Source organism: Macrosteles quadrilineatus, unplaced genomic scaffold (genome assembly GCF_028750875.1).
Source record: "Macrosteles quadrilineatus isolate MER2022 unplaced genomic scaffold, UCM_ALF_1.0 Scaffold_3__2_contigs__length_128488019, whole genome shotgun sequence".
Classification (NCBI taxonomy): Eukaryota; Metazoa; Arthropoda; class Insecta; order Hemiptera; family Cicadellidae; genus Macrosteles; species Macrosteles quadrilineatus.
This window is the reverse complement of record NW_026542596.1, coordinates 65,955,439-65,982,083: the sequence shown is the minus strand read 5'-3', so window position 1 is coordinate 65,982,083 and position 26,645 is coordinate 65,955,439. Positions and strand designations below refer to the sequence as shown.

At 35.1% G+C, this 26,645-nt stretch overlaps 2 protein-coding genes across 2 annotated transcripts; one reads left to right on the top strand and one right to left on the bottom strand.

The window, feature by feature from the left end:
• Positions 1 to 11,224: 11,224 nt before the first annotated feature.
• LOC128990248 (annexin A7-like) lies at positions 11,225 to 22,356 on the top strand. The gene is made up of 5 exons (XM_054412555.1): positions 11,225 to 11,348; positions 18,404 to 18,526; positions 19,033 to 19,354; positions 21,633 to 21,761; positions 22,091 to 22,356. Exons 1-5 carry the CDS (start codon positions 11,303 to 11,305, stop codon positions 22,311 to 22,313), a joined length of 843 nt encoding a protein of 280 aa, XP_054268530.1. The 5' UTR covers positions 11,225 to 11,302; the 3' UTR covers positions 22,314 to 22,356.
• Positions 22,357 to 23,103: 747 nt separating this feature from the next.
• On the bottom strand, positions 23,104 to 26,458 carry LOC128988336 (uncharacterized). The gene is made up of 3 exons (XM_054409529.1): positions 26,345 to 26,458; positions 23,749 to 23,821; positions 23,104 to 23,327 (listed from the first exon to the last, which is right to left on the bottom strand). The coding sequence occupies exons 1-3, from the start codon at positions 26,412 to 26,414 to the stop codon at positions 23,114 to 23,116; spliced, it is 357 nt and encodes a 118-aa protein (XP_054265504.1). The 5' UTR covers positions 26,415 to 26,458; the 3' UTR covers positions 23,104 to 23,113.
• Positions 26,459 to 26,645: the final 187 nt, after the last annotated feature.

The following is a 26,645-nucleotide window of genomic DNA, read 5'->3' as shown; positions in this document are numbered from 1 at the left end:
AGCGATCGCAAAGCGCAAGCGGGTGAGTGGTTGGACACGGTGCTTGCGCTGCCGAGACATTGCGAGGCTAAACAGTACGCAGGCTTTTGTACATTTCATAATACAAAACAACAACAAAACAATTATTAAGTAATCATTTTTCTTGGGAAAATTGATATCACATACTTCTGTTAAACCGTTGTTAACCTCTTTTCCACCACGGTTCGTCATAACATTTTGTTCCTAAGTGGAAAATCTTATCGAAGCGTCTGGCGTGTGTTAAAGAAGTCCAAAGGCGTTGGTATTAGATGTATATTTACAATTCGAAATCGACTGATGAGTGTATGACAATTTGTAAAAAATAATCTGTGTAGGCGATACGTGGCTTCTATCCTAAATGGCTTGGGTACGAATCCTAACAATCACAAAAGGCTGTGTGATTATGCCAAAGTGTTCATCAACCTAGAAATCAAATAAAGCAAGTCCTCCCCCACTAGAAGTTAGTTTAATAGATTTTTCAATCGCAATATTTTAGGTCTCTGATTTTAAATCATTTATATGCAGTTTTTTACACGCATAATGTAATCATACTAGGTAGATGCGCATATCGTCTCTTATATCGTGATTTAATTCTATATAGTCAAGTATAATATACAATCTATTCTATAAAAGTATTAACATTTCTCTTTAAAGAACTTGTAAATAGGCGTAAGTTTCAGTTATTAGTGTTAAACTAGCGGGTCAATAATAACGTAAGCATTTTCGAGTATAAAAAGTTACTTTTACAATTTAGTTCATTCTTATGTATATTCCAAATATTTACTCTATGTATAGACTAGACCAATTTTTGTGCAGAAGAAATTATAGAGTGTAAAAAAACGCTGGGTCAGGGTAGAACCACTGTGGAGGCAAGAATCTGCCAGAGGGTGCAGGTGCCGCGGGAGCTGATACAGGTGCTGCTGGGGGTGCTGAAGAAGGTGCTGAAGGTGCTGGAGGTGCTGACTCTTTATGACCCACGGCTATTGGCGGCGCCGCCGGTGCCAGAGCAGGCTTGGGCTTGTTTACTACAGTGAAAGGTTGGATGATAGCAGTCGCGAAGTTCTGCAGCTTGTTGAACAGCTCCACGATGTAGATGATGGTGGAGATAGCTCCGGTGTTGCTGTCCCTGAGCACCACGGTCCTGTAGAGTTGGGGAGGAATGTAGAAGGAAGGGTCATCTATGTACGCCGAGGGATCTGGGAGCTCGTCCACCAGGTACTGGGCCGAGACGGCTGGAAATTAATGGTAATACACAATACATATCAAATAAATAAAAAAAAAATAATACAGATTTAAAATAGAGTGACAGGACGATCCTTCAAAAACCATTTTAGGAATGTGTACTATTTCCCCTTTCACAATTTTTTCGTAAAATGTAAAATATAAATACACACTGGTGTAGCGCTTACAAATGTATAACGGTAATACCACCTCATATTGATTCATAACGATGCTGGATAGATCCTTAAATTATGTCTAAATCTCAACGCTAGAAACTCAAAACCTATAGTTATGATATTCCACCAAAATTTCATAGACGACCATAGATTTCAGAGTATTTGTGGGAAGAATTTGTCATTAGAAGGTAACTACTACGATAAGCTAGTTGAGAAACATGTTTGCATGAATATTTTACAAACAACATTTTTTATTTACTCAATCAAATTAAAAAAATAATTTATGAATAAAAAACTTTTTTAAACAAAACGTTTTTAAACGTCCTAAAAAGTAGAAAATAATTTACAAATAATTTATAAATATGTTGAGAGAGTATAAATACTTGTACGATTTAAAACGAAAAACGTTGGGTGCATGCAATTAATTGATAATAATACATTAGTTCAGTAGGTGAAGGTAAACTATCTATTGCATGCACCCCACGTTTTTAGTTTTAAATCGTACAAGTATTTATACTCTCTCAACATATTTATAAATTATTTGTAAATTATTTTCTACTTATTAGGACGTTTAAAAACGTTTTGTTTAAAAAAGTTGTTTATTAATAAATTATTTTCTATTTTTTTAGTTTTTTAATGCGTGAGGATGTTAAATCTATTTCAAGCATTTAAGGCATGTGGGAAATCTAAGGTTTATTTGAGTTTCTTTTCATATAATTATGTATTAGATTGAATGTATGCCCTACCTACTAACTATAAATATATCAATCTATTTAATTTATTGTTTACTTTATAGAACATTAAATAAATAACAATTTACATTATTAACAAACATCTTTATATCTGCAATCAGATTGTTTATCTATATTTTGAAATATTTGTATAAAGAATCTCTTGGGAGCATAACCTGTACCTCTTAACCTCTGCTCTTTGAACTGTCAAATTTAAGTATTTACAGCTGACTTAAATTAATTGATATATTTATTTACATTCTTTCAAAATGTAAACATGAAAAATTTGGAAGCCCATGAGGCGTAGCCCAAGGGAAATATGAAAATTAAATGATATAATATCGCATTGTCATGCCTTTGTGAGCTATGTTTCAAATTTCAAGTCTCTAGCTTATCGGGAACATCGTTTAAAATTGATATCAAAATTTGTAGGAAAGCGAGCTAATAAAAACAAGCCCATGGGGCGTAGCCCGAAAGGAAATATGAAAATTAAATTATATAATATTGCAATGTCATCCATTTGTGAGCTATGTTTCAAATTTCAAGTCTCTAGCTCATCGGGAAGTATCAAAATTTGCAAGAAATCGATTTAATAAAAACAAGCCCATGGGGCGTAGCCCAAGGGAAATATGAAAATTAAATTGTATAATATTGCATTGTCTTCCATTTGTGAGATATGTTTCAAGTTTCAAGTCCCTAGCTCATCGGGAAGTTAGTATAAAATCGGTTGCAAAATTTGTAGCGGACAAGAAAGCGACCTAATAAAAACGTTTTAAAAAATAGTTGTTAAGTAGAGAGATAAATGCTTAGCAATTTGATCAGTTAAGTTTCATTTCATATACTGCATATGTATGCTCGCATAAAAAGTTGTCTCTGAGGTGGATGTATTTTCCTGTGAAACTTTGTTTCAACAGAATATAACCGTTGAGAACGGTTTTAATTTCATTTTAAACTTAGGACCGAAGGTCAACATAGTACTTCTAAGAGGTCAATGTACCTTTCAAACAATTCCACATTCATTTAATGTAAAATTAATTTTAATACATGAATTTAAAATCATATAAACAGTAACCTATGTAAACAGAACGTATTGAATATCAATAATGGCTGGGAATCAAAATAGACTGAAGTAAACACCATGTTGTTGTAACAAAAATAAAATCTTACATAGTTCAAATAAATATCTAGATTTATTTTTCCAAGTCCATACCTAAGCATTAAATAAACATAAGATGCTTTAAAAAATTCCGAACAAATCATTTTAATCTTTCATCCTTAAGAGTGAATCAGTGCATCTTGACCAATAAAATGTAATACTTACTTGTGACAACAAAGATAGATGAGAGTGCCAAAGACAGCAACATCGTAGCAGATTGTAGGCAGGATACAGTATGATGTTTATGTCTGTTTTTCTAGTTTTTAATCAGAGCCATTAGCTAATAATGGAGTCCATTTACCCCCAGCAGTCCAATTCGTGCTAATCTACTATCACTTTCCTTATGAATAAGTTGATGGGCGAAAATAGATTCGGTAAATGGGCAGATAGTAATTGTTGTGTTTTTGTTGGTTCAGGATTTGTTTAGTAAATTATTAGATATTAATAAACTAGAAGTTTTCATTGAGTGATATATATAAAGTATAGTTTACTTCCAAATATACCAATGACTAAGAGTTGACTAAAAAAATATAATTAACATACATTACCTTGTAAAAGAAAAATGGTTATTAAAAACGATAATGTTTTATTGAAGAAGGTGTGTTGATTAGTTTGTCAATAACCCATACCCTTTTTTAATATTTACAATCAATACATTCACGGAAGTTCGTCATATTCCTTTTACCATTATTTAGTAGTCGCAATAGACTTACTAAATTTAGATCATATTTCGACTAACAATAAAAAGGTATCGTTTAGGCACCTTTGCACAAATCAGTGGACAGGGTACTGTATGTGCGGTATTTGTTAAGAATAACTCATTTTTAAGATTAAGTTGCAATTAAACGTTTATCAAAACATTTTGAGAGTACAGTAGTTTGCTCCAAGCAGGAAATGCCCTGTGCGTAACTGATGGTGAAGGTCTAGAGACGGCAGACACAACCGAGACAAATTATCTTTTCCGACAAAAAGCTCACTATAGGAATATGACTCAACAAAGAAATCTTTAAACGTATAAATTGTCTATGATTGGTTTAAGAATTAAAGCGGTTTTGTAAGACAAAGTAAACCATGTGGAAATGTGTAAAAACACGAGCTAACTAACGTACATTTATTTATAGTACACATATTATTCGTTTGATTTTAAATGTATTGTCACTAAAATCATTTTAGAGCAACAGTTTTGTTATAGTATCAACCAAGGGAGGCTGCGACTCCTTGCTGTATATTAACTAATCCTGCTTGCACTCCTTGTTGAACGAGAATCACCCCTTGCTGCACAGCCGCCAGTCCAGCCTGTACCCCAGCTTGTGTTTGGAGGATGCCAACTTCAACTGGATTCAACCTTGGATCTATGACGTACCTACGTCGTCGAGATCCTGATATTTTAGGGGAAGAGCTTGAAACTCCGCTTCCTCCAGAGGACGAAGACAGATGAACATTTTCTCCGTTTGAGCTGACAAAGTAATGTTCTTCGGAGGGTTTCCCACCTTCACTGGTGGATACGTGACCTCCGGAGACTTGCTCACCCGATCCTGAAGTCGAACTAAAACTGGAGGAAGAAGAAAAAACTGGTTGACCTCCTGAAGAAGATCCTCCTGAGAAACTGGTTATATGCGAAGTTTGAGAAGTCTGGGAAGTTTCAGGAGACGATGATCTACGCCGCCGAGCTCCTGATGCCTTCGCAGAAGAACTCGAAGCTCCATTTCCACCAGAAGAGGAAGAAAGATGAACATTTTCTCCGTTTGAGCTGACAAAGTAATGTTCTTCGGAGGGTTTCCCACCTTCGCTGGTTGATACGTGACCTCCGGAGACTTGCTCACCCGATCCTGAAGTCGAACTAAAACTGGACGAAGAAGCAAAAACTGGTTGACCTCCTAATGAAGATCCTCCTACGTAACTAGTTGTAGGTGCAGTTTGAGGAGACTGTATAGTTTGAGGAGATGAAGAACTTGAAGACACGCCAGATGTTGAAGATGATGAAGAAGAAATGGATCCAGTCAAAGGTGGAGTGTAAAATGGTTGATAACCGTTAAAAATTGGATTGGCTAGAGGGTTGAAGTTGAAAGTAAACCACGATGGTATCTGGTTGAAGAAGGATGCGAGGCTTTGGAAGAAGGCATTTGGTGCATTGAAGCTTCCTGGAAAGAACAAGTTTTGAAGGATACCTCTAGTTTCGTCCGTGTTGCTAGCGAACAAGGCGTTCAAAACTGGCTTGATAGAAGCACATTCAGCTTTAACTGTGCAAGAGCATTCAATAAATTCATAAACAATGTTTTGTCGAAGGGCCAACTTCTGAATAGCATTTTTAATTTCGTTCATCGCTGTGTTAAACTTATCGTAAGTGACAAAAGCTGCTTCTGGTTTATTTGATTCCCTGCTCATTTCGTACACTGATCTAAATTCTTCAGTCCCGTCCGGTTGGTTTACTTTCTGGCATTTTTCTGAGTTTGGACAAGAACATTCAGCATATTTCAAAAGATGGTTTTGTCTGTCTCTGATGTTTTTCAAATCAACGAATTGACGAGCGACGACGTTTTTGAAGTATTCGGAGTTGACGTTGTTCAACGGGTTGAAATATAAGTATGGATTGTAGAAATGGTAGAAAGGCCAGAAATCATATCTGGGATAATTTAGTGAGACGTGTAAAGGCGAAGACAAACTCTCAGACGAAACGATGGGTTTAGGTTGTTCGACTTGATGCTGCTCTATCGGAACTACTTTGACTGTTTCCGGTGCTTGTGGGTTGACGTTAACATCTTTAAAAACGGACTCTTCTGCTGCCACACCTGCGAGTAACATAAATCTATGAGAAGCTTATCCTCAGGTTGTGGAACTTTAAATTATTTTTTATGAACAAAGGACTGGTTATAAGGTGTTTTTTTTTTTAAGTTTTCCATTCATATTGATAAATTAATAATGTATGTACACACTCTATAACACACAATATAACTGTCAATTTGTTACTGTCAGTTTGCATCGTAACCAATCTACAATACCCCCGCCGCAGCAAACCTGCAGACTAAGCGAATTTCCATTTGACTGATTGGATTTACACTGAAATGTCTACTTAAAAATATAAAATTTATTCTTGATTTAAATAGAATTAGTTTAACAAGTACTTTAGGTTTGCTGCATCAAGGGGGGTAAAACTGTTTTTTTTTTTTTTTTTTGTAAAATGTGAATAGTTAGTAAGAAATAAAAACATTTTCCAAATTTGATCAAAATATGTTCACAAACAAGCAAACTACAACAGTTTACTTATTCTCCATAAGAATAACATGGGAATTTTAAATTTACAATTTTTTTGAATTTTCTCCGTAACCATTAGGCGCATAATAACGCTTCAATATACTAAATTATTTGTTTTTTTAAGCTCTACAAAATGGTTTGGAAAGAAATTGCTAAATTTTATGTTTTTTGGGTCAAAAATGGGAAAAACCTATTTTTACCCCATAAAACCCCCCGTAAACCCCCGTTCCCATGGTCCGATCATGCTGGATCGCGAACTCGTTCGAATAAACGTACGTTTACACGTTTGTACCAAATTTCATCAAAATCGGATCATTTTTGCTCGAGTTATCGTGCTGACGGACACATATATATATAAATATATAAATATATAAATATATAAATATATAAATATATAAATATATATATATATATATATATATGAATTTGAACGGATGGTGTTTTTGGCCTCTAGGGACCTCAAAACGAAAAAAAAAATCGGTCCCGCGTCCAGGTCTTACCACGAGTACTACGGTAATAGCTTATTCCCTATATGGGAAATTCGCTAAAACATTATAATTTATATATTAATAGGCAAGCATGTTTCTTTAAAACCTTTTTTCTTAGCCCCTGTGCATCACAGGGAAAATCTACGCATACTGTTAGAAATATATTTTCCTATAGATGTGCAGAATCCCTTTCAAAATAAAAATAGGCTCAAATATAAGCACAAAAAATGAATTTGAAATTTAAAAAATTAACATGGTCTCTATGGGTTGCCGCTGGTGACTAAATAACAACGAAATACAAACACAAAATCAAAACAAATGTAATAAATTACAATCACATGTTTTATTTACAGTGTGGGGTGAAAATAGAGAAGCATGTACCTTTGACTTACAACTAGACATTCCATCTCCATCTTAAAGTTGTTACCAGTTTTTAAATTAAATTCCTCGTAGTTGATGTGAGCCACCAAAAGATTGCTCTGATCTAAATGAATCATTTCTGTCGAATAAACAATGCTTTTTACCAAGTAAAACTTTTGGAATGAAGTATTATGAGCTATAACAACTGTATTATGATTCATGCACTTTGTGAGCAACAAAAATTAGTAGAAAATAGACACACATTCTACTGTGACTGGCTCACACATCTACATGTTTATTAATAACAAAAATTGTGACAGTTGTCCATATAGATGGGATGTCTACTTCGGTATACAATAGTCAATGTGTACATTATATATTTTTGGTAGAGTTTTCGACCACTGGACGACCTCTAGTTTTCATAAAAATACGTGATTCCACCTTCTGTTTTCTGTAGTATTTTATTTAATATACAAATGGTTTGCTTGGTTTCTTATCCCAAATAAATTTGTTTTCAGACCATTTAAATATCAATTGGGATCACAAGGTAAGTCCGGTTTGTTTATATACCTTGCTTTTACTCTACCAGAATGTATGTTTTTATTTAGATATAACCTTCAGTAACTAATAGTAAATTATACAACTTAATGTCAACTTATACAATAATATTGTTAGTATACAATTTTGTTTACAATAAGATACCATCAGTAAGCTTTACTCATTCATGTTTTATCCATCATTAGGTTTACTTTTAAGTCGTACTTACTTTCAACTAATCGATTTGCAATAATTTTTTTTTATTTTTAAACACAGTTTAAGTAAATCACCTACCAGTTTCAGATTCGGGATATTTTAAAAAAGTAAAGTTTGTGATTAAGAATTCTTCAAGATATTGTTTTTTCTTCTGATAGAGTAGTTCCATTACATATCATTATAATATTTCAAAGAGGTTTTACTTACACGATCCTTTACGTGCAATTTCACTATTAAAAACCACTTTATACAGTGTTTCAGTTTGTTTCTCATTAAACCATTAGTGAAGCTGTTAAGCTAAATTACAACAAAGTTTACATATAATTCTGTAAAACAGTACTCACCATTGAATGTTACAACGAATCCACAGAAAAACAAGAAAAGATACAACCTTAACATGTTGTCAATCAGGTGTGAGTGTTCTGATCCTGGTTCCACAGATATCACCTCATTAGTATGGTGACTCTCAGTCAACAAACCCCTAAAAAAGAACACATCATTTCAAATATATTTTTGGCAATCATTGCTCATCGTTACCAAACACCTGCTTATTAAATTATGTAAATGTACAGTAAAGTTCTTTCCAATTTTGACAAATTTGAACGTTTTTTCCTACTAAAAATTTTATATTATTTAAATACATCCAGTTCTCAGTTAGAATATACGTGTACGAAATCTTATGTCATCGATGAGATATTTTTTATTGACGTGATTCCATCTGTGAACACTACTGACAACAGTGTGAGTTCTGACCAAGTCTGCCCCATACAGCACAGAATATCCTCAGGATATCCCACCCAGTTCCCAAAATCCCATGGGATATAGGAATATCCCTGGGATATACCCGATACAGTAATTAATTTAAATATTTTTAGGGGTTTTGACCGATGGACGGGAATATCTTTGGCATATCCCTCGAATATCCACGAAATCCTTTTCCTCATATTTTGTAAAATATATATTCAAGTATTTCTCGAGATATGCTACAGAATACTGCTGTAAAAGTACCTAAAGTTAATAATTTTTCCCGAACGATTAAGTTTATTACATATTACTTAGTATGGTAAATATATTCGTTCTTATGCTGAGAAGATCCGTGGAATATCCCTGGGAATTCCCGGGACCATCCGATGTCGTCGTTTTACTTACAGTTTCTGCCACTTAGCTTATCAACTTAGTTTATTCCTGTAATCTACCGGCTCACCCGTTGCTTTTCTTTATGTTGAGGCCGTCAACATAAATATTATTAAAACCATCCTTTGCCATTTTGTTTGTCACACAGGACAGAATATTTGGAACTTAAGAAACAAGACATAAAATATAGTTTTACTCGAAATGTATAAGAGTTTGCAATAATTAATGCCAAGTCCATAGAAAGTATGGTCAGGTGGTGGCGTTTCGGTAGCGTCGCGGACTTTGGGTCCAAAGGCAACCATGTCGTGGGTTCGGATCCTGTTCACTAACTAATGTTTATCAGTGCAGTTCACCCTTGTACTGTACCGGCTCACCCCTTGCTCTGCTGGACACGTTCCACGCACAGATGTGGACTTTAGCAAGGTTAAAAGAGGCCGCCAACCTCTAAATAAAGTAGATTTCAGGTTATTCTTCCTCAATAAATTTATAAACTTCCCCAGAACAATATTATCGATATAATACCAGGAGTTTATAGGATTCGTGTAATAAAAGAGCGTATTAATTTCTAGTTTATTTATGTCTACAAGGGAATTCCTACAAGTTCTTTGAATCCTCTCGGAGAGATGAGTATGTAAATCGTGACCACTCGGGACGATACAGATGACGTCAATGTATTCTACGTCATCGCTATGACGTCACAACTGCTGCCGGATCTTCCTTTGTACATGAGTGATTTAGTGCCTTTGAAACTCTGTAATTCAATTCAAGTTAATCGTGCAAATTTAATTGGTCTATTTGTCAGTATCAATGTAATTGTGATTGATGCTGATGGGGTTTTAGATTTGTGGTGTTTTCTGTTTTCATTTCAAGGAGGCAACATGGAACTTGATTTATGTTTTATCTAGTATCACGAATGAAAGGTAAAAATTTCGGATTTAAAGGGATTTTTCTCTGTGAAAAGGTAATAATGTACTTAAACAATCCGTGTTTTGTATGAGTTACAAACTAAATACATCGACGAAATACACGTAATTTAAGATTGAACAACAATTTGACTTTACTCGCTTTCAAAACACTAAGCAAGTGTTATGTCAAGAATCATTGTTAAACTTAAGAACATAATTAAATACGAACACATTTTCGTAATAATATTTTTCCAATCTTTCTCTAGTATTCAGCAGGATTACGATAGTGCTGATGAGTGTTTTAGTGTTGTTCTTAAGGATGTGTTACAGTTTTGAAATAAAATGTTCTCCACCGTTTACATTTCAATATGCTTTTGATCCATTGTAACTAAAGCGGGTTTCTTATACCCTTCATTATGACAATTCCTCTGTATTTACTGCACTCTATTATACTCAGGGCTGTCCGATGGCTGTGCCAACTACTATGGTAGTACTGATTTTTAAACGGTGTCGTGCTTGCAAACATCAAACATAAGGGTTTTATGGCTAATAATACTTTTTTTATACTGAATGCTGCAAAATCTCCTACAATTTTAAGACGATGTTTTCACTGCATTTAAATCACCAGGGTTTTTAATGCACTACGTATTCCTCTCTCAAAAAAGATTAACTTTAAAAGATGTGACACAGTGAATTTAGACAAGCTGAACTATCATTTTTCCATCAATCCCGTGATTCTCAGCAACCGACAATTTATTAACGCCCCCCCATCTATTTACCTTGCCAGCTTAAACACAATACTCAACTAGCGTTTCAAAACACCTTATCATCTTATCATTCTGATCAGGACTGATGATCATAAAACTATGATAGGTTGCCATCATCTTGAAACTTGCACTTATCCGGACGTCTAATTCCCGGTTTCGCAATCGTGTGCAGCCAATCCGGTTTTCCGGACGGTGAATATCCGGTATCCCGATAATACGGACTGCCTTGACCCCTCGATTAACCGTATCAAGTTCGGCGAACATCGGTGATCCTCGGTCGTCCTCGTCGAGTCTTCGCGTCTCTTGGAGAAGCTGTTGTTACTTGCTGCCTCTTCCGTGCGATGGCAGCTTTTCTTCTGATAGTTCTGCTCGTGAGCTCTGTTTCAGGTAAACACTTTATTATATTGTAACTACATCATTTGTGTTATTACAGAAAAAAGGTTATAGTAGTATGTTTTCTGTAGTGTTATTCATAATTTACTTTACTCCAAGGATGGAAAGAATAATAGAGTTAAAAGTGTTCAAAAGTGTGTTTTCATTTTCGGTATTTGTGCTTTGTTTAATGCCTGTATATGTTTTTGTTTATTTAGTTGAATGTGTTACTATAATAGTTCGCGATTTTGTAGTATTGCATTTTAAAACCTTCATGAATACCTATTATATATTCAAGCGTTACTTAATGTCATGTATGGCTTACAGAATGCCAACTTTAAAATGTCAGCATTAATTTTGTAATATTTTAGTAGTTGTTCGACGTTTTTAGGATGAGCTCCAGTGAGAATCACAAACTGTGTGTAATCGTGTCATATATCAAGAATGAATTAAAATAAATTAAATAATCTTATTTTTAACCTAATATTCTTAGTTTTTCGTCAACGGAACACTTTAATACAAAGGAACAAGACAAAAAAGAATTATTCTTCCTATCTAAATCAAATGAAAATTTGTGGTAGGCATACATGCAAAGGACAACGACGTATCTACATAGAATCTAAATGCTCTTCTAATCAGTTATGGTATAAATACATTTGGTACTGGCGGACACGTACTTAAGTCTTGCCCACCTTCATCAATAATCGAGCTGAAACTTAACATTTTCTAGTGAAGCCAAAAGGGATGAACTCGTACAAGACAAATCACTTGAAACTACAGCGCCTAATTTTGCACTAGGTCAGGACACATTTTTACTTCGCCATCCAAGTTTGAATTCCATTCTGCATGCGACCATACATGCAGTTACAGTCGCCTCAATAAAAATGGCGTTTATGTATTAGGGGATTAATTGCCAGGTAAATTAAGAGATGTCCAGTTCGTGCCTAGCCCAGTCGCACGGGTCCAAAGAAACTATTATAACGTAAAACTGAATGGTTCCAGACACATAATGGCTCAAGACAGATACATAAAGGGCTCAAAACAAGTCCAACTCTACATCACGTTTCTTATTGTTACGTTGTTGGTGTTGCGTTGTTGAAGGATGAACCCAGAGACCTTGGCTGTCAGTGGCGTGTCAGACCAATCAGCGGATCTTGATCTTATCCGCGATGCCAATTATAAACACTCCGGCCTTCCGCGAGAAAAAACTGAAGAGGGTTTGCCCTAGAGCAACTTTGTGGCCTCTACTCACTGACACGTTACGTGTGTCTTGTGTCTCATTGAGCTATTTTATTTTTGTGGTAAAAGCTTTCTAACACACGGAAAGTTGTTCTAGCCTAAGAACATGAACATCCAGGATAAGTTGGGATCCGAACCACTGGGTTACGGAATTATCACGAAGATAAAGCCACGGATGATTTGAGGGCATCATGTGATTTGGACAGTCTCTCTTGAGTGCAGGGCCGAGTGCTAATTGCCTAAACCCTTCGACGAGGGTAATTTTACAGCCTGATGCTTGGCGGTGCGAGTGCCGGCCAGGTAGCCTATCAGTGACCGGTCCCACTGTGCGGCGGGTATAGGGGGTGGAATCTACCAGGGGGGTAGGATGAGCAACACTTGTTTTATGTATAAAATTACACTATTATAACCGAACCTAACCTAACCAAACTTGCTGATTATGAAATAAATTAATGAAGACATATACTTATCTACTTCCGAGGTAGACGACTATCACACTTTAACATGTTTATTAATTACAACTACAAGGTGTGTCACAAACCTCAGGGGCTGATAGTAGCCTACTAACCAATCTAAACAAAATGTTCATATAAACATGGGTAATCGAATCTATATTTACAATCGAAGTTAGGGTATCCCAGTTAAGAAACTGTACCCGTTCTCCGTTACATCCTGCCCAATACACCCCCTTACACTAATAACCCCCCCCCCCCCTAAATCACGCTTACGCTCTGGAGAGTCAAACGGCACTCGGGCTTACCTGAAGGTTTTGACAGTTTATGACACACATTGCAAAGAATAGAACGGCACTCGCTCCGTTTCCCGTTTAGCTTTTTGTGGAGGTAGTTTTGAGATAAATAGCAATTCCCTGCTTGCCAAGGATAGCTCCTTTTCCTAGATAACCGGACTTAATGCAGTTTCATCACGAAGCTAATCTTCTTTAAAGATGGGCAGGCTTATAGTTTTAACGCCTTAATTGGATCTTTGATAAGTAAACCTACAATAAGGATATTTCATATTTATTTAAAGTGATATGTAGCCTAGTGTAACTCCTTTAGTTTAACACACATTTACTGGGCTCTTGGACAAAGCCGGAGTTTTTAATTAACATTATTTGTATAACTTTATAAATACTTGAAAACCTATCTCCATTAATATCTGTACGGTTTAGGGTATCTAGAGACAGTTTAGTTTCAGCATTGCAAAACAGTCAGGTTCGAACATATTTATGAATGAACAGGTATGTCAAATATTCATAATAACTTATTCATTATAAAGTCATGTTTATATGTAATGAATGGGCAAATAGAAGGATGCTTTTACAATTTTCCTTCAAAACCAACGTTAATTTTACTTCATAACATACACACAAGATTGTGAACTTAACTTCATAGCATGCACACTAATTGTGAACTTAAGCCAATTATAAGCACACAAAATTGTGAATTTAACTTCATAACACACAAAATTGTGAGCTTAATTTCACAGCACACAAGATTGTGAACGTAACTACAGCACATAAGATTGTGAACTCAACTTCATAACACACAAGAATGTGAACTTAACTTCATAACACACAAGATAGCATGCTTAAGATTGTGTGCTATAAGACTGTGTATCACATAAGATTGTGAACTTACCTTCACAGCACACAAGATTGTGAACTTAACTTCATAACACACAAGATTGTGAACTTAACTTCATAACACACAAAATTGTGAACTTAACTTCATAACACACAAGATTGTGAATCATCCGGTATGTTAAAACTATTACGTTAATCACTTTAGAATACAACACAATAATAAATTTAACTCTTCACACAAACGTACGTCTATGCTTATCCACTTAAAAAAGTTAGTAAAATGAGTATAACATTCTAATGTATAAATCTTCACAATGAGCTCTTTAAACAAATCTCTAGATAATATAAACAGTTTGACCACAAATTTAATTTTGCTAGCTAAAGGGCTAAATTGTTGTAGGTGAAAATCAATATCCAGAGAGATTATAATTAATTATTCACGGACGATACTAAAGCCAAGAAACTGGTGACGTAGCATTGTTTATTCCTTTATCCTGAAGATGATCGTATTTTCCTAATTGCATCTAATGAGAGAGTCCTTGGAAGCTTGAGATTATACAGATGATCATTTACCCGTAATCTTTACAACTCCTTGGTTTGGTATAGGCATTATTTTAATTTTTATAGTGATGTTTAGTTTGTAAAACATCCAGTAACTATAAAACATTTTTCACCACACTATGATGTTTTTGGCTGTATTACATACGTTAATTGGTGGCTGAAAGTTACGTTTTGCTGGCCATGCCAGCTGTCATCGTAATTTGGGGACCGAGCAGGTTTTTACAGGCCGGGGCCAAAAAATCAGCTGTCCGCTTACTTAAAACATGAATGCATTTTAAATACACAATCAAAATCCATAGCATTGCAATAGAATTGTGTTATAGTCACCGTTGCCTAGCAACTATTTATTTTTATTTTTGCTGAATCCTCAAATTATTTCTTCACATAACCTTAAAGTTGTAGTTGTGTTGACTATCAGTGTGCATTATTATAGTGGTAATAGGGTATAGTGTGGTGAAAAATAGCGTTCGTACCACGGACCGAAATGGTTTTGCAGCTCTCGATCGATTTAAGTTCTCGACTTCGTCTCGAACTTAAAAACTATCTCGAGCCGGCAAAACCTCATTTTCGGCCCTAGGTACGAAATATACTATTTCACCACACTATGATGTTTTTGGCTGTATTACATACGTTAATTGGTGGCTGAAAGTTACGTTTTGCTGGCCATGCCAGCTGTCGCCAATTTGAGGACCGAGCAGGTTTTTATAGGCCGGGGCCGCAAAATCAGCTGTCCGCTTACTTACTTCGAACATGAATGCGTTTTAAATACACAATCAAAATCCATAGCATTGCAATATAGAATTGTGTTATTGTCACCGTTGCCTAGCAACTATTTATTTTTATTTTTGCTGAATCCTCAAATTATTTCTTCACATAACCTTAAAGTTGTAGTTGTGTTGACTATCAGTGTGCATTATTATAGTGGTAATAGGGTATAGTGTGGTGAAAAATAGCGTTCTTACCACGGACCGAAATGGTTTTGCAGCTCTCGATCGATTTAAGTTCTCGACTTCGTCTCGAACTTAAAAACTATCTCGAGCCGGCAAAACCTCATTTTCGGCCCTAGGTACGAAATATACTATTTCACCACACTATGATGTTTTTGGCTGTATTACATACGTTAATTGGTGGCTGAAAGTTACGTTTTGCTGGCCATGCCAGCTGTCGCCAATTTGAGGACCGAGCAGGTTTTTATAGGCCGGGGCCGCAAAATCAGCTGTCCGCTTACTTACTTCGAACATGAATGCGTTTTAAATACACAATCAAAATCCGCATTGCAATATAGAATTGTGTTATTGTCACCGTTGCCTAGCAACTATTTATTTATATTTTTGCTGTTTCCTCAAATTATTTATTAACCTTAAAGTTGTAGTTGTGTTGACTATCAGTGTGCATTATTATAGTGGTGAATAGTGGTAATAGGGTATAGTGTGGTGAAAAATAGCGTTCTTACCACGGACCGAAATGGTTTTGCAGCTCTCGGAGCCGGCAAAACCTCATTTTCGGCCCTTGGTACGAAATATACTATAAACAATGCCATATAAAATATTTCGGTATGATAAAAATACCTGCAATATTAACATTAATAAATACTATTTATCAACAATACCTCTTGATTTATCAATGCTGTGAAGTTGAACATAACCACCACTTTTTGATGCAGTGCTTTTGTAAATAACCTCACAAATATACAAATAATGTGATATTTATTTTTAACCAAAAGCCTTCTTTGAAAAAGTGGGGTTTTCATGAGCTATGAACATATAGTTTAATGTGATTTGAACATATTAGTGATGTTCATAACTTAAATTTAACGCTAGGCTTATATTTTAATTTGGATTTTAAAATGACAAAACTTGATGTTCACATTTCAAAGAATTATGCGCATTAAGTAATTAATTGTTAACCTTAAAAAATTATATAGGCCATGCCTTTAATTGACGAAAGAACTAGGTAGACCACCTGCACCTTGGTACAAACAATGTAAGCCCGTATCTATCTGATCAATGTTACTCATGAGGGTATGACGTCATGGTCTATTGAATACTTATCTACTTCCTAGGTAGCCGATTATCACACCTCAACATTTTATCATCATGTCTATTAATTACAACTATAGGCTAATACAAACTAGGTTTGCTTTTCGAATTATTAAAGAGTTATTGAAATTCTAAAGGTCATTAATTAAAGAAGGTTTTAGATTTTCATAAAGTTTTTGGAAAAATTTATCCAAAAATATATGTGACCATAATCCCGGTACGCACATCTTTTAACAGTTTCACACACAGAAGATCCCATCTATCAGATAGATTTTGTTTGTTGTTTTGTTGTCTTTTTGCTTCAGTGAAGAGTCAGTTCAATGACACAAAGCTTGTTCAAGGCAGTAAAACACAAGAAACGGTATATATGGCATGTTTTTTTTCTAGTTTCACACTTAACTTCCAATTGCCTGCTACTATGATTGGTTAATAATGATTTAATGAAATAAATAAATGATGTTTCAATGAAGTTTACTCAGTCCAAACGACCTGTGTAAATAAAAGTTTCTTTCTTTTCCCAAAGCATAATTGAAAAAAGAGAAGTAAAATTACAAAAAAAATGTATAAGAAGGTCTTCTCTATTACTCTACTACACTCATAAACATCCATACCCATTATGAAAACAGTCACATGTTTAACTGTGTCTTTCTTTACTAGCCTCTTGCTTGCTAGAACCTGGTGCAACAACAAATTGATGAAACTAAAACTAATTCATTCTCTTTAAAGTACTCAATACCACCCCTCCAAAATCTTTCTGTATTGACCAACCAGATAGCCTGTCAGCAAACTACAAAATTTTTTCTTTGGCTTTCCACTCTCATTTTTAGCCACCTTTATATTTTTAGGGTTATTTTTAGGTGTTTAAAAAAGAGGTGAGATTGCAGAGTGAGATTTCACATCTTGCATTCATCGGCTGTTATCATTCCTGGAGTGTTCGGTCCTTGTTCCCATAATGACACCATTACCTCCTGACTGATAACATCTGTGGACATTGACCTCTGCCTGGCATCCTCATATCTTATCACCAACCCCCACTATTCACCTCTTAGGTGTGAAAAGTTTTGTTTCAAATTTAAACCTCTCACTTTTTATATTTAATTTGTTAAGCTATGATAACGTAATTGTTATTGATGAAATAGTGTTGATAAACCGGTAATGAATAAGTAAAGAATTAATGAAAATGCAAATAAATATGAATGAAAGGGTGAGTGTAGAATGGAGTGAGATGATCTGTGTAGCTATCTCACTGTCTAATACCAGTTTTCTTAGCCAGGACAATTTATTAAAGTTCAAATAATGATCATCTATAACTGGGTCTAGTTTCAAACCTTTAAAAAGGCTACTTACTTTTCTTTGGATCAAACCGGTGTTCTTTTGCAGCCTGCTTTTATTTACCTTGCATTTGTCTGCTTGCAAAATTACATTATCCTCTGGCCTTCCCTAAAGCAATGGGGATAAGCCTGTAGAGTAGAAGAATAAACCCCAGTATCAAAATTTGAGTTGTGACAAAAATCTGGGACATTCCCATTGCCAGGTTATTACAGTCTGTACTGCAAATGTGTGTATTCTGTTTTGAGTAAGAGACATTTTGATAAAATGATCATATCCTTATTCACTGTCCAATGTGTAGTTGTGTTGTTGTGCAGGTTTGTACGTGCGCTCTCCCCGATCAGCTGATGGGGGTTTCATGGCGGGGGGCGGGTCTGGAGCATTCTCCTCGGCCTCCAGCTCATCTTCCTCAGGGACCAATGTAGCTCCCGGGCCTGGAGGTATGTCTGCAATCTTACTGTCAGTGGCGGATCCAAAGGGGGGGCGAAGGGGGTGACCGCCCCCCCTCGGGAATACATATACGTATATTTTTTACTGCATGTATAGGCCTACAGTAGTGCATACAAATTGCGTAAAATAATTTGTCACACTAACTTTGGGCAAAGAAATTGTATAAAACTGCCATTTTGGGGACTTAGTTTACACCTATTTTTCGGGGGGTACCCCCAAACCGCCCGGACCCCCAGGTTCGCCCCCCTTGTGACTGTTCTAGATCCGCCACTGCTTTCAGTTCAATTATTAATTATTTTTGCAAATAGAAAATGTTATTAAATTGTACTATTGAGTATTAGAATTTTTTTTAACTAGAAACAATTTAACATCCAAAAATTATTTGGATTTTGTGATTTAGTTTTACTGTGTAGACAAGTACACCATTATACAAACACAAACACACACACATTCTCCCATTTGTTAGTCACCAAAAATATAATTTTCCTATTTTCAGGATATGGTAACTTCAACGCCTTCTCCAGCTCCAGCAACATGGCCCCTCCTCAGTCGCTCTACAGGGGGGGTGTGGCTGCTGGAGCTAGCTCTGGAACTCCCCAGGGTCAGCCCCCGTACTCTGGGTTCTCAGGAGCCGGCGGGTTCCCTGGGTTCCCAGGTTATAGCCCGTTTGTTCCTCAGTACGGTCAGCAATACCCTTGGACGCCCTTCCCTAACTTCGGAGCACCTTTTGACTTCATGAACTTCCTCAACCAATACTTCCAAGCTCTGCAAAGCTTCCAGGCTCAAGCTGAAGCTCAAGCTCAGCAGGCTGCTGCTAAGTAAGTGATTTCATCGATTAGTAAACGTGTTTTTCCAGTATTGGTGTTGTTGTCTAAAATTTTTTAGTTTTAATAATAACTGCAATATGTTTAGCAGTAAAATAATCGTCCTGTAATCCAGCTACTAGGAGGTCACGAATTGCGGATATTTATAGCCATGCACTATGGATGCGATACTCCCTGGTGTGGATTAAAGTCTGCACGGGTGAGTACTATGACTAACCGCAGTACTATCCTGATAATTAGACCAATTCGTTAATACTAAGCCAAAATGTGGTTGGGACTCCAATATGAACTGTAGGTCTCTTAGTTGCCATTAGCTGTAAGGGCTATTAATTAACAGCTCTGTGTCTAAGGAATATGTCGGCCTTAGTCCTTAAAATACCTACTTTGTATGTTCACTATTTCAGTGGAAAGTATTAAGTATTAAAAGCATACATAACATAGGCAAAAAAATAGCAAAAAAATATGTTATCTATAGATGTGTATTGTTTGCTGTACTGGTCAAGAGAGTTTTAGTTGAGTGTGTACTGTATTACCACCTAAAATTCTCTTATTCCAATATAATGCTTCATAGCAAAATCTTGAACACTTAATAACGTTAGTAAGTGTACAGAGCAGTGACAAAAATGAGTACCAAGAAAAGTACAAAACCGGGGTTTGTAGTCATGACGTGTTTCTTATTATTTTTTTTTAACTTCCCAAATGAATCCCACATTGTAAAAATATACCTTGGGGAATAGAAAGGAGTAGAAAAACTAACTGTCTACCATAATTTATCAAACTAGAACAGCGTGTTTTATAAAAATAAAAGAGTCGGCTCACTATAGAAATACACTGTTGATCAAAGAACTACACAACTTTTATGTTTCAATAGCTTCTAACTTTGAGACATTAACAGGTTAAGATTTCAATCTAAAAACTTTTTAATAAGAAAATCAAACATAACCAAGCAAAAATGTTATCTTGAATCACATAGACTGTTTTTCATCCAGAGCTTACCATTGCTTTATGCATTTGTTAACGATTGTAGTTTCTTCCCTAACATCCATATTAATTTTAAGCAATTTTTCTAAAAATACCTGTATTTTGTATTAATTGGATGGCAAGCACTCAGTCGCCCTTTAACCACACCTTCTTCATGCAATGCTAAATAACTGCTTTCAAACTCTAATTTGCACATTTTAGTTTTCAGCTTTTTCATTTTATTTTGCTTCTATTTGCCACTTTACCTAACACTTGCTTTGCTCTTCTTCTTCTCTTCTCACAGCGGACATGGAGTTTACCACAAATTCCCTGGAGGTACAGTCTGGTCCTACTCCTACCCAAGATCACCGCTCTTCGGGTGGGTGAGGTATGTCAAACAGAGGACCTTCCAGAGACCAGTCTCATAGTTAAGATTCTTTAATTCAGATAATATGTATACTGTATACCAATATATGTTCCTTGAAAAATATTGTTAACTAAACAACCTGCTAATTTTATAACAGTTTCAACGCCAATGGTATTTTTGTAAATAAGAATATTTAAAGGTTAAAGAAATAGTAATCAAAAACCTTTCACATTTTGTGGAAATGCCAAAAATTTATGTCCTTCTTGCACCCAAATCTGATACGCCCAAACACAAACATGTGATACGCCCAAACACATAAAGTGATTTTGGTACCGTAGTGGTGTTTGAAGAGAACCAGTAAGACAATGTAGTTGTAATCATAACCTAGGAGATAGAGACCACCTCACAATTTCTGAGTCAATAAATAAAAAGAGAGTACCAGTGTTGTTAAAAGAATTTAGAGTTTGATGCTAGACCGAGGAGTAGCTTTAGTGATAAGAACTTGCGATGTTAAGCCAAACGCTGGTTTTGGACAGGGCGCCTGCACTGCCTCATCACTGAAGTAGTCACACATCACTGTAGTCACCACATCACTGTAGTCACAACATCACTGTAGTCACCACATCACTGTAGTCACAACATCACTGTAGTCACCACATCACTGTAGTCACCACATCACTGTAGTCACAACATCACTGTAGTCACCACATCACTGTAGTCACCACATCAAAGAAGTCACCACTGGCTTGTTGTGACTTATACTGCAACATTACTTTGCTGTCTTTATGATGACAGTTAAAATTAAATAATCAACCCATGCAAGGGTGAGAAAGTTATGCATCTGACACACAAGCTGAAATGAGCCAAAGCATTTATAGGCTGAAAGGTTCATAAATCTAAACTCGTAACACAAGTAACATTTAACATTTCCATTATGTGTTCTAGCGGAGGTCTACCTGTGGATACTAACGAGGTAGGAGGAGTGGGAGGACTAGCTACAGCAACTTACGGACCACAGGGAGGCTATGGAAGTGCTAACGTCTTCCCTAAACCTGATGGCGGTTTGGACAATAGGTGAGATTTTATAATTGTAATGCTTATTTTTAACCAGAAAATAAGGTTTTTTACATACTCTTTTACTGCATTTACTGTTTCTGTTTCTTCACTTTACCAAAGCATATTCACCATGTATGGGGAGGACTACCTGTATAGTTTTCTCGTTTTTTTTTTAGTGAAGTTATAAAGTTATGGTTATGTAAACAATACCAATTTAACGGTCCAAATTTATACATTATCGGTATAGAGTCATACCTCTATGGAATCCAATATGATGATTTAAGAGTTTTTTATTTCCAATAAAACTTCTAACAAATCTTGAAATTGTTTGACTTTGTAATTTCTAGATTCGGAGGGTTCGACGAGACCCCCCAAAACTCGCTGGGTGGGGCCCCAGTGTCCAGTGTCAGTGGGAACTTCAAGCCCCCTGGAGGCTCCAGTTTTGGAGTCTTCACCTCATCATCATCTGGTTCCAGTGACATCAACGGGAAGAAGACCAGCTTCAAACAGTCAAGCATCGGAGTCAACGACAACGGAAAAGTCACCACTTACACAGCACATGACCCTTGAATATCATTACTTTATATATGAATAAATGTTATTGGAAACAGTTTGTTTGCATTTTTATTATTTCTGTCTTGTTCTGATTAATTTTCATATTTCAATGTCAATGATGGTGTATTTTTAAATTATTGTGTTGGAACGTTTACATTGTTGTTTTGGTGGTCTCTAATTTAACTTACTAGAAAGAGAAAAATTATTATTCAAGCAAACCCATAAATCCGATTTTTTTTAGGTTTAGTCAATTGTAAATGATTTTGAATTCAACCATTAATATTATTCACGATGGTGTTGTCTACAATCCCTATTATACTAACTATTGCTCTCAACACCCAAGCCAACCTGTTTAAAATGCATTGAATTATTGTTCAACAAATAGCTAACCAAGTAAAATTAACTCATCCGATAAAAGTTGTCTTAATGAAGACATTTATTTTGAAATATTTTTTATGTCCAACCTTCAAATCATAGAACGGTAGGTTCTAGCCCGGGAGCATTACTTGAGGCTAGGCGTAGAGGTTGCAGCAATATCAGATAGATCGAATATATTGGTGGTTATAGCGGGATTTGAACCTAGGGGACCAAAGTTCTGCGCTTTAAACTCTAGACCAGCACATTAGAACCTTATCTAAAAAAATTAAGGACTCTTTAAGTGACAAGGTTGAAGTATCCCTGAGGTTTATATATTTTGTAGTTTTAGGTTAAACTAAACCAACCCTTCTTTGTAGAACAGAGGAGTATACATAGATACATTTGTGTACAGAGAAATGTGTATTCATAACAATCAATGACTTTACAAATATTTAGAACTAACCGTAATACTGCGGTCTCTCAGTTTGAGAAGGGGTTGTTGAGTTTACAACGTAAGTCATAGTGTTGTTGCCCATGTTGTTGGTGATGAGGGTTGTTGCGGTTATGTTACCGTTGTTGTTCACTAGATAGGTGGTGTTTTTGTTGGATGTTGCCTGGCCGTCCATCTCACTTCCATGAACCTCCGTATGGACAGTAAGTGTTTGCAAGCCACTGTGAAAACAAAATAAATCAAATGCCAGTGCGACTATTGATACAATGTATGAATGTTTTTGAATTAAAACTGCAAAATTTATTTCTTGTTGATCTGTTAGCAAATAAATGAAACCCAAATAGACTACTGGGATTTTAAACAGCAAATAAGCAGGAAAGAGGATTTAACTTTTATCATAAAAAAACTATTAAATATGGCTACAGTAAGTTAAACAATGCGGTAGTTAAACAGTACAGCATTAGTATTTGTTTTCATAAACGTCAAAACATTTTCTCTATAGAAAAACAGAGGTCTCTGAATCCATTGTATTCTGTCCCAGATTATGCATCCTGCTGTTATACATATAAGTTTTAGAGTAAACAATTTCATTTGAATAAAACCATAGATTAAACATACTCCCTTAGATAAAACATAACTTACTCTGGAGAGAGAGGGGTCACAACATTGCTGTGAGAAGATGAAAGTATCTCATAACTCAGTGGTCCAGACTCGTCTGCACAAAAGTAACAAAAAATTCAGACATCTCACTAACTAAAAATGTCAACAATGAAGTGAACTCTTCTTCAAATTCTAAAATCGGGTAGATAATTATTTTCATTTTCTGACTTCATTTATTTAGTTTATGTGAAACCTTAAGCTTGTGTCTCATGTTTGATAACGATGAATGTCTCGTTTCTGACCACTCAATTTCACTGTTAGTTCAGGGTTCATGTTTCAGTTTTCACCAAAAAGCTTTTTGTCGATATGCCAGATAATTACAAATAGTTTATTAGTAGATTATTTTGGTTTCAATATAGTTTTTAAGTTTTTGTGAAATAACAAGAATAAATAGCCAATTTCTATAAATATACACAAGACATGTTAGAAAAGGACAATAGTTGATGCACACGACAAATTTACAAGCTGTGTTTTCAATGCTTCAATGCACACCAAGCAATGCATGAAATGTACAATTGTTATTTAAATGTACTCGCTAGCGTAACTAGAGTAAGTAGCTATGATGGAGGGACGACTCCCTTGGAGTTGACGTTATGGTAGACTTTTGAGATGAAAATATAGCTGTAAAATGAATTTATCAAAAAATATTCAAACATAAATGTCAATATTAAGTACCTATTATAAAAATTTCACTGTTAAATGTAGATAGATTTATTTTTTAAACAGCATGGATCAATATTTCCCTTATGACCATAGAAGGATGTTACTTTTTGATGGCAAAAATCCATTTTAAAATGTGGATTCCAGCATTTGTCTAAAATTTTACTAAGAAAAATGGATAAGCGAGTGTTGAAAATTCAAAGAGGATACAAAATCAATCTAGTTTTAATTTACATTTAACATGAATTGCAATTCATTATCTTTGTAAATGTTTCATTACGAAAATGTCTTCAATTTTATCAGTTTACATATAAACTAGTGGCTTGTAGGGGCAATAGCCCCTATATACAGTATATGTAATATATTCTAATAATTATTTTGTACAAATTATTTGTCTCATGGGTTACCGTACCCTACCTTGAATTATCGTTTAAATTTTTTGTATATTATAATAATGTATAACAGTTATCACATACCTGCATAATTCATTTTTATGTCTGCTCTGTTTAGGATAAAAATTCAAAAGGACTCTTCATGTGGTGGGTTTGTAACATAAATTTTCTAATCATAATACAGCAAAAGAACATTTTCAATAACCTTCACTATTAATTAAATATATATAAATTTTTTTTAATATAGACAAATTCACTTAGAAAAACACAACACATAGAGATAATGTCATCTTCCAAATTGTAAAATACTAATTCTGTAACAAAATCTCTCTGAAAACAACATTTGTTGTGTAGTATCTATCCATTTTGGTCCATTCCTTGGTCTTTATTTGTTTCTATTTCTATTTTAACGTCATCTGGCCGCTTTACCCGGCTAAAAGCAACATAAAGTTGACCATGGGTAAACACTGTTTTTTTTTTTTTTTCAAATAAATTCCAACTTTTGGGAAGGTTTGGCCTTGCGCTTTATTTATAGTAATGGTGAAAGATAATCGCAATGGGAATTGAATCCTTTGTAAATTTAAAGGGCATATTAGGATCTGTAGATATTAGTTTTATTTTTGGCATGAAAAATATGTTCCCTTTCCCTACTCCAGTAATTACTACTAACTTTACACTTTTTTCAGACATACCCAACACAACCAATCGTACTCCATTAACTAATCCAGACCCTATTTCTTATGAGCATCACTATTGAACCAACTTTTAAAACTAATTTGTGTAGTGGCATTCCAGATGGTGTAATTGAATTTATAAACTCAATTGGTATGTTCAACCTCTCTGTAGGGTCTTCTGAAACTACTTCATAATTACTGTAGTAGATTTTTAATACTTCTTCATTTAAATTATCACTATGTTCATTTAAAGGACATACAATTATTTTATTGGAGTAGTTTTGAATATTTTCTGGATTTATTGAGTTGCCATAAACAATTGCACAATCAGAGAGAACAAAGTTATCTGGAATGTCAATTGTCGGTGTTGCCCTATTGCTCTCTAAGATTCCATTACCTAATATAAGCGTAGAAGCCAATCACAAAATGCTGTTTCATTTTCATTTGCACGCATGTTTACTTTCAAATGCACTTTAGTTACATACAATACATATATTACATACTACCTTTAACACTATTAATACAACTTTTGTAGCCAATAGTCAATGATATTACCATATGCTTTAAATAAATCTAAACCACATGTTTTAAAGTAAACAAATCGGACATGACCTGGATTCCCATGCTATTTAAATGTGATTTATTTTATCCTGTAATAACCTTTTGGTGCATAAGTAAGAAAAATGAGTATTTTTCCCCAAAACTTCATGCCCAGACCTTTAAAATGAGACCCCTCCCAGCTTTCTACGGCCTCCAGTTCGCTCACAATTTCATTGTAAAATTTTGGGCTTACGGAATTAGATATATAGATAGATAATTCGTTTAAATTGTAATAATTAAAGTTGAACCTACCTTCTTGTGGAGCACAGAGCACAGGAATACATAAAACACTAACAAGCAGAGAAGAAATTCTGATCAACATGTTTCTGGTTGGGTGCCAGCTCCACTAAATCTAGTACATTTGGTTCTGATCCATGTTCCGTGTGATTGATTAGATCTGAGGAGACCTTAAGTTGTTTTGTCATCTATTCTCATATTCTTACAGGAAAGATTTATAATCTAACTTGAATCTAATACAGGACATTATTATTATGTCTGATCCATTATTGTTTGTTTGTGTTTGATACATCATGTCAAAATATTTTTCTAAAAT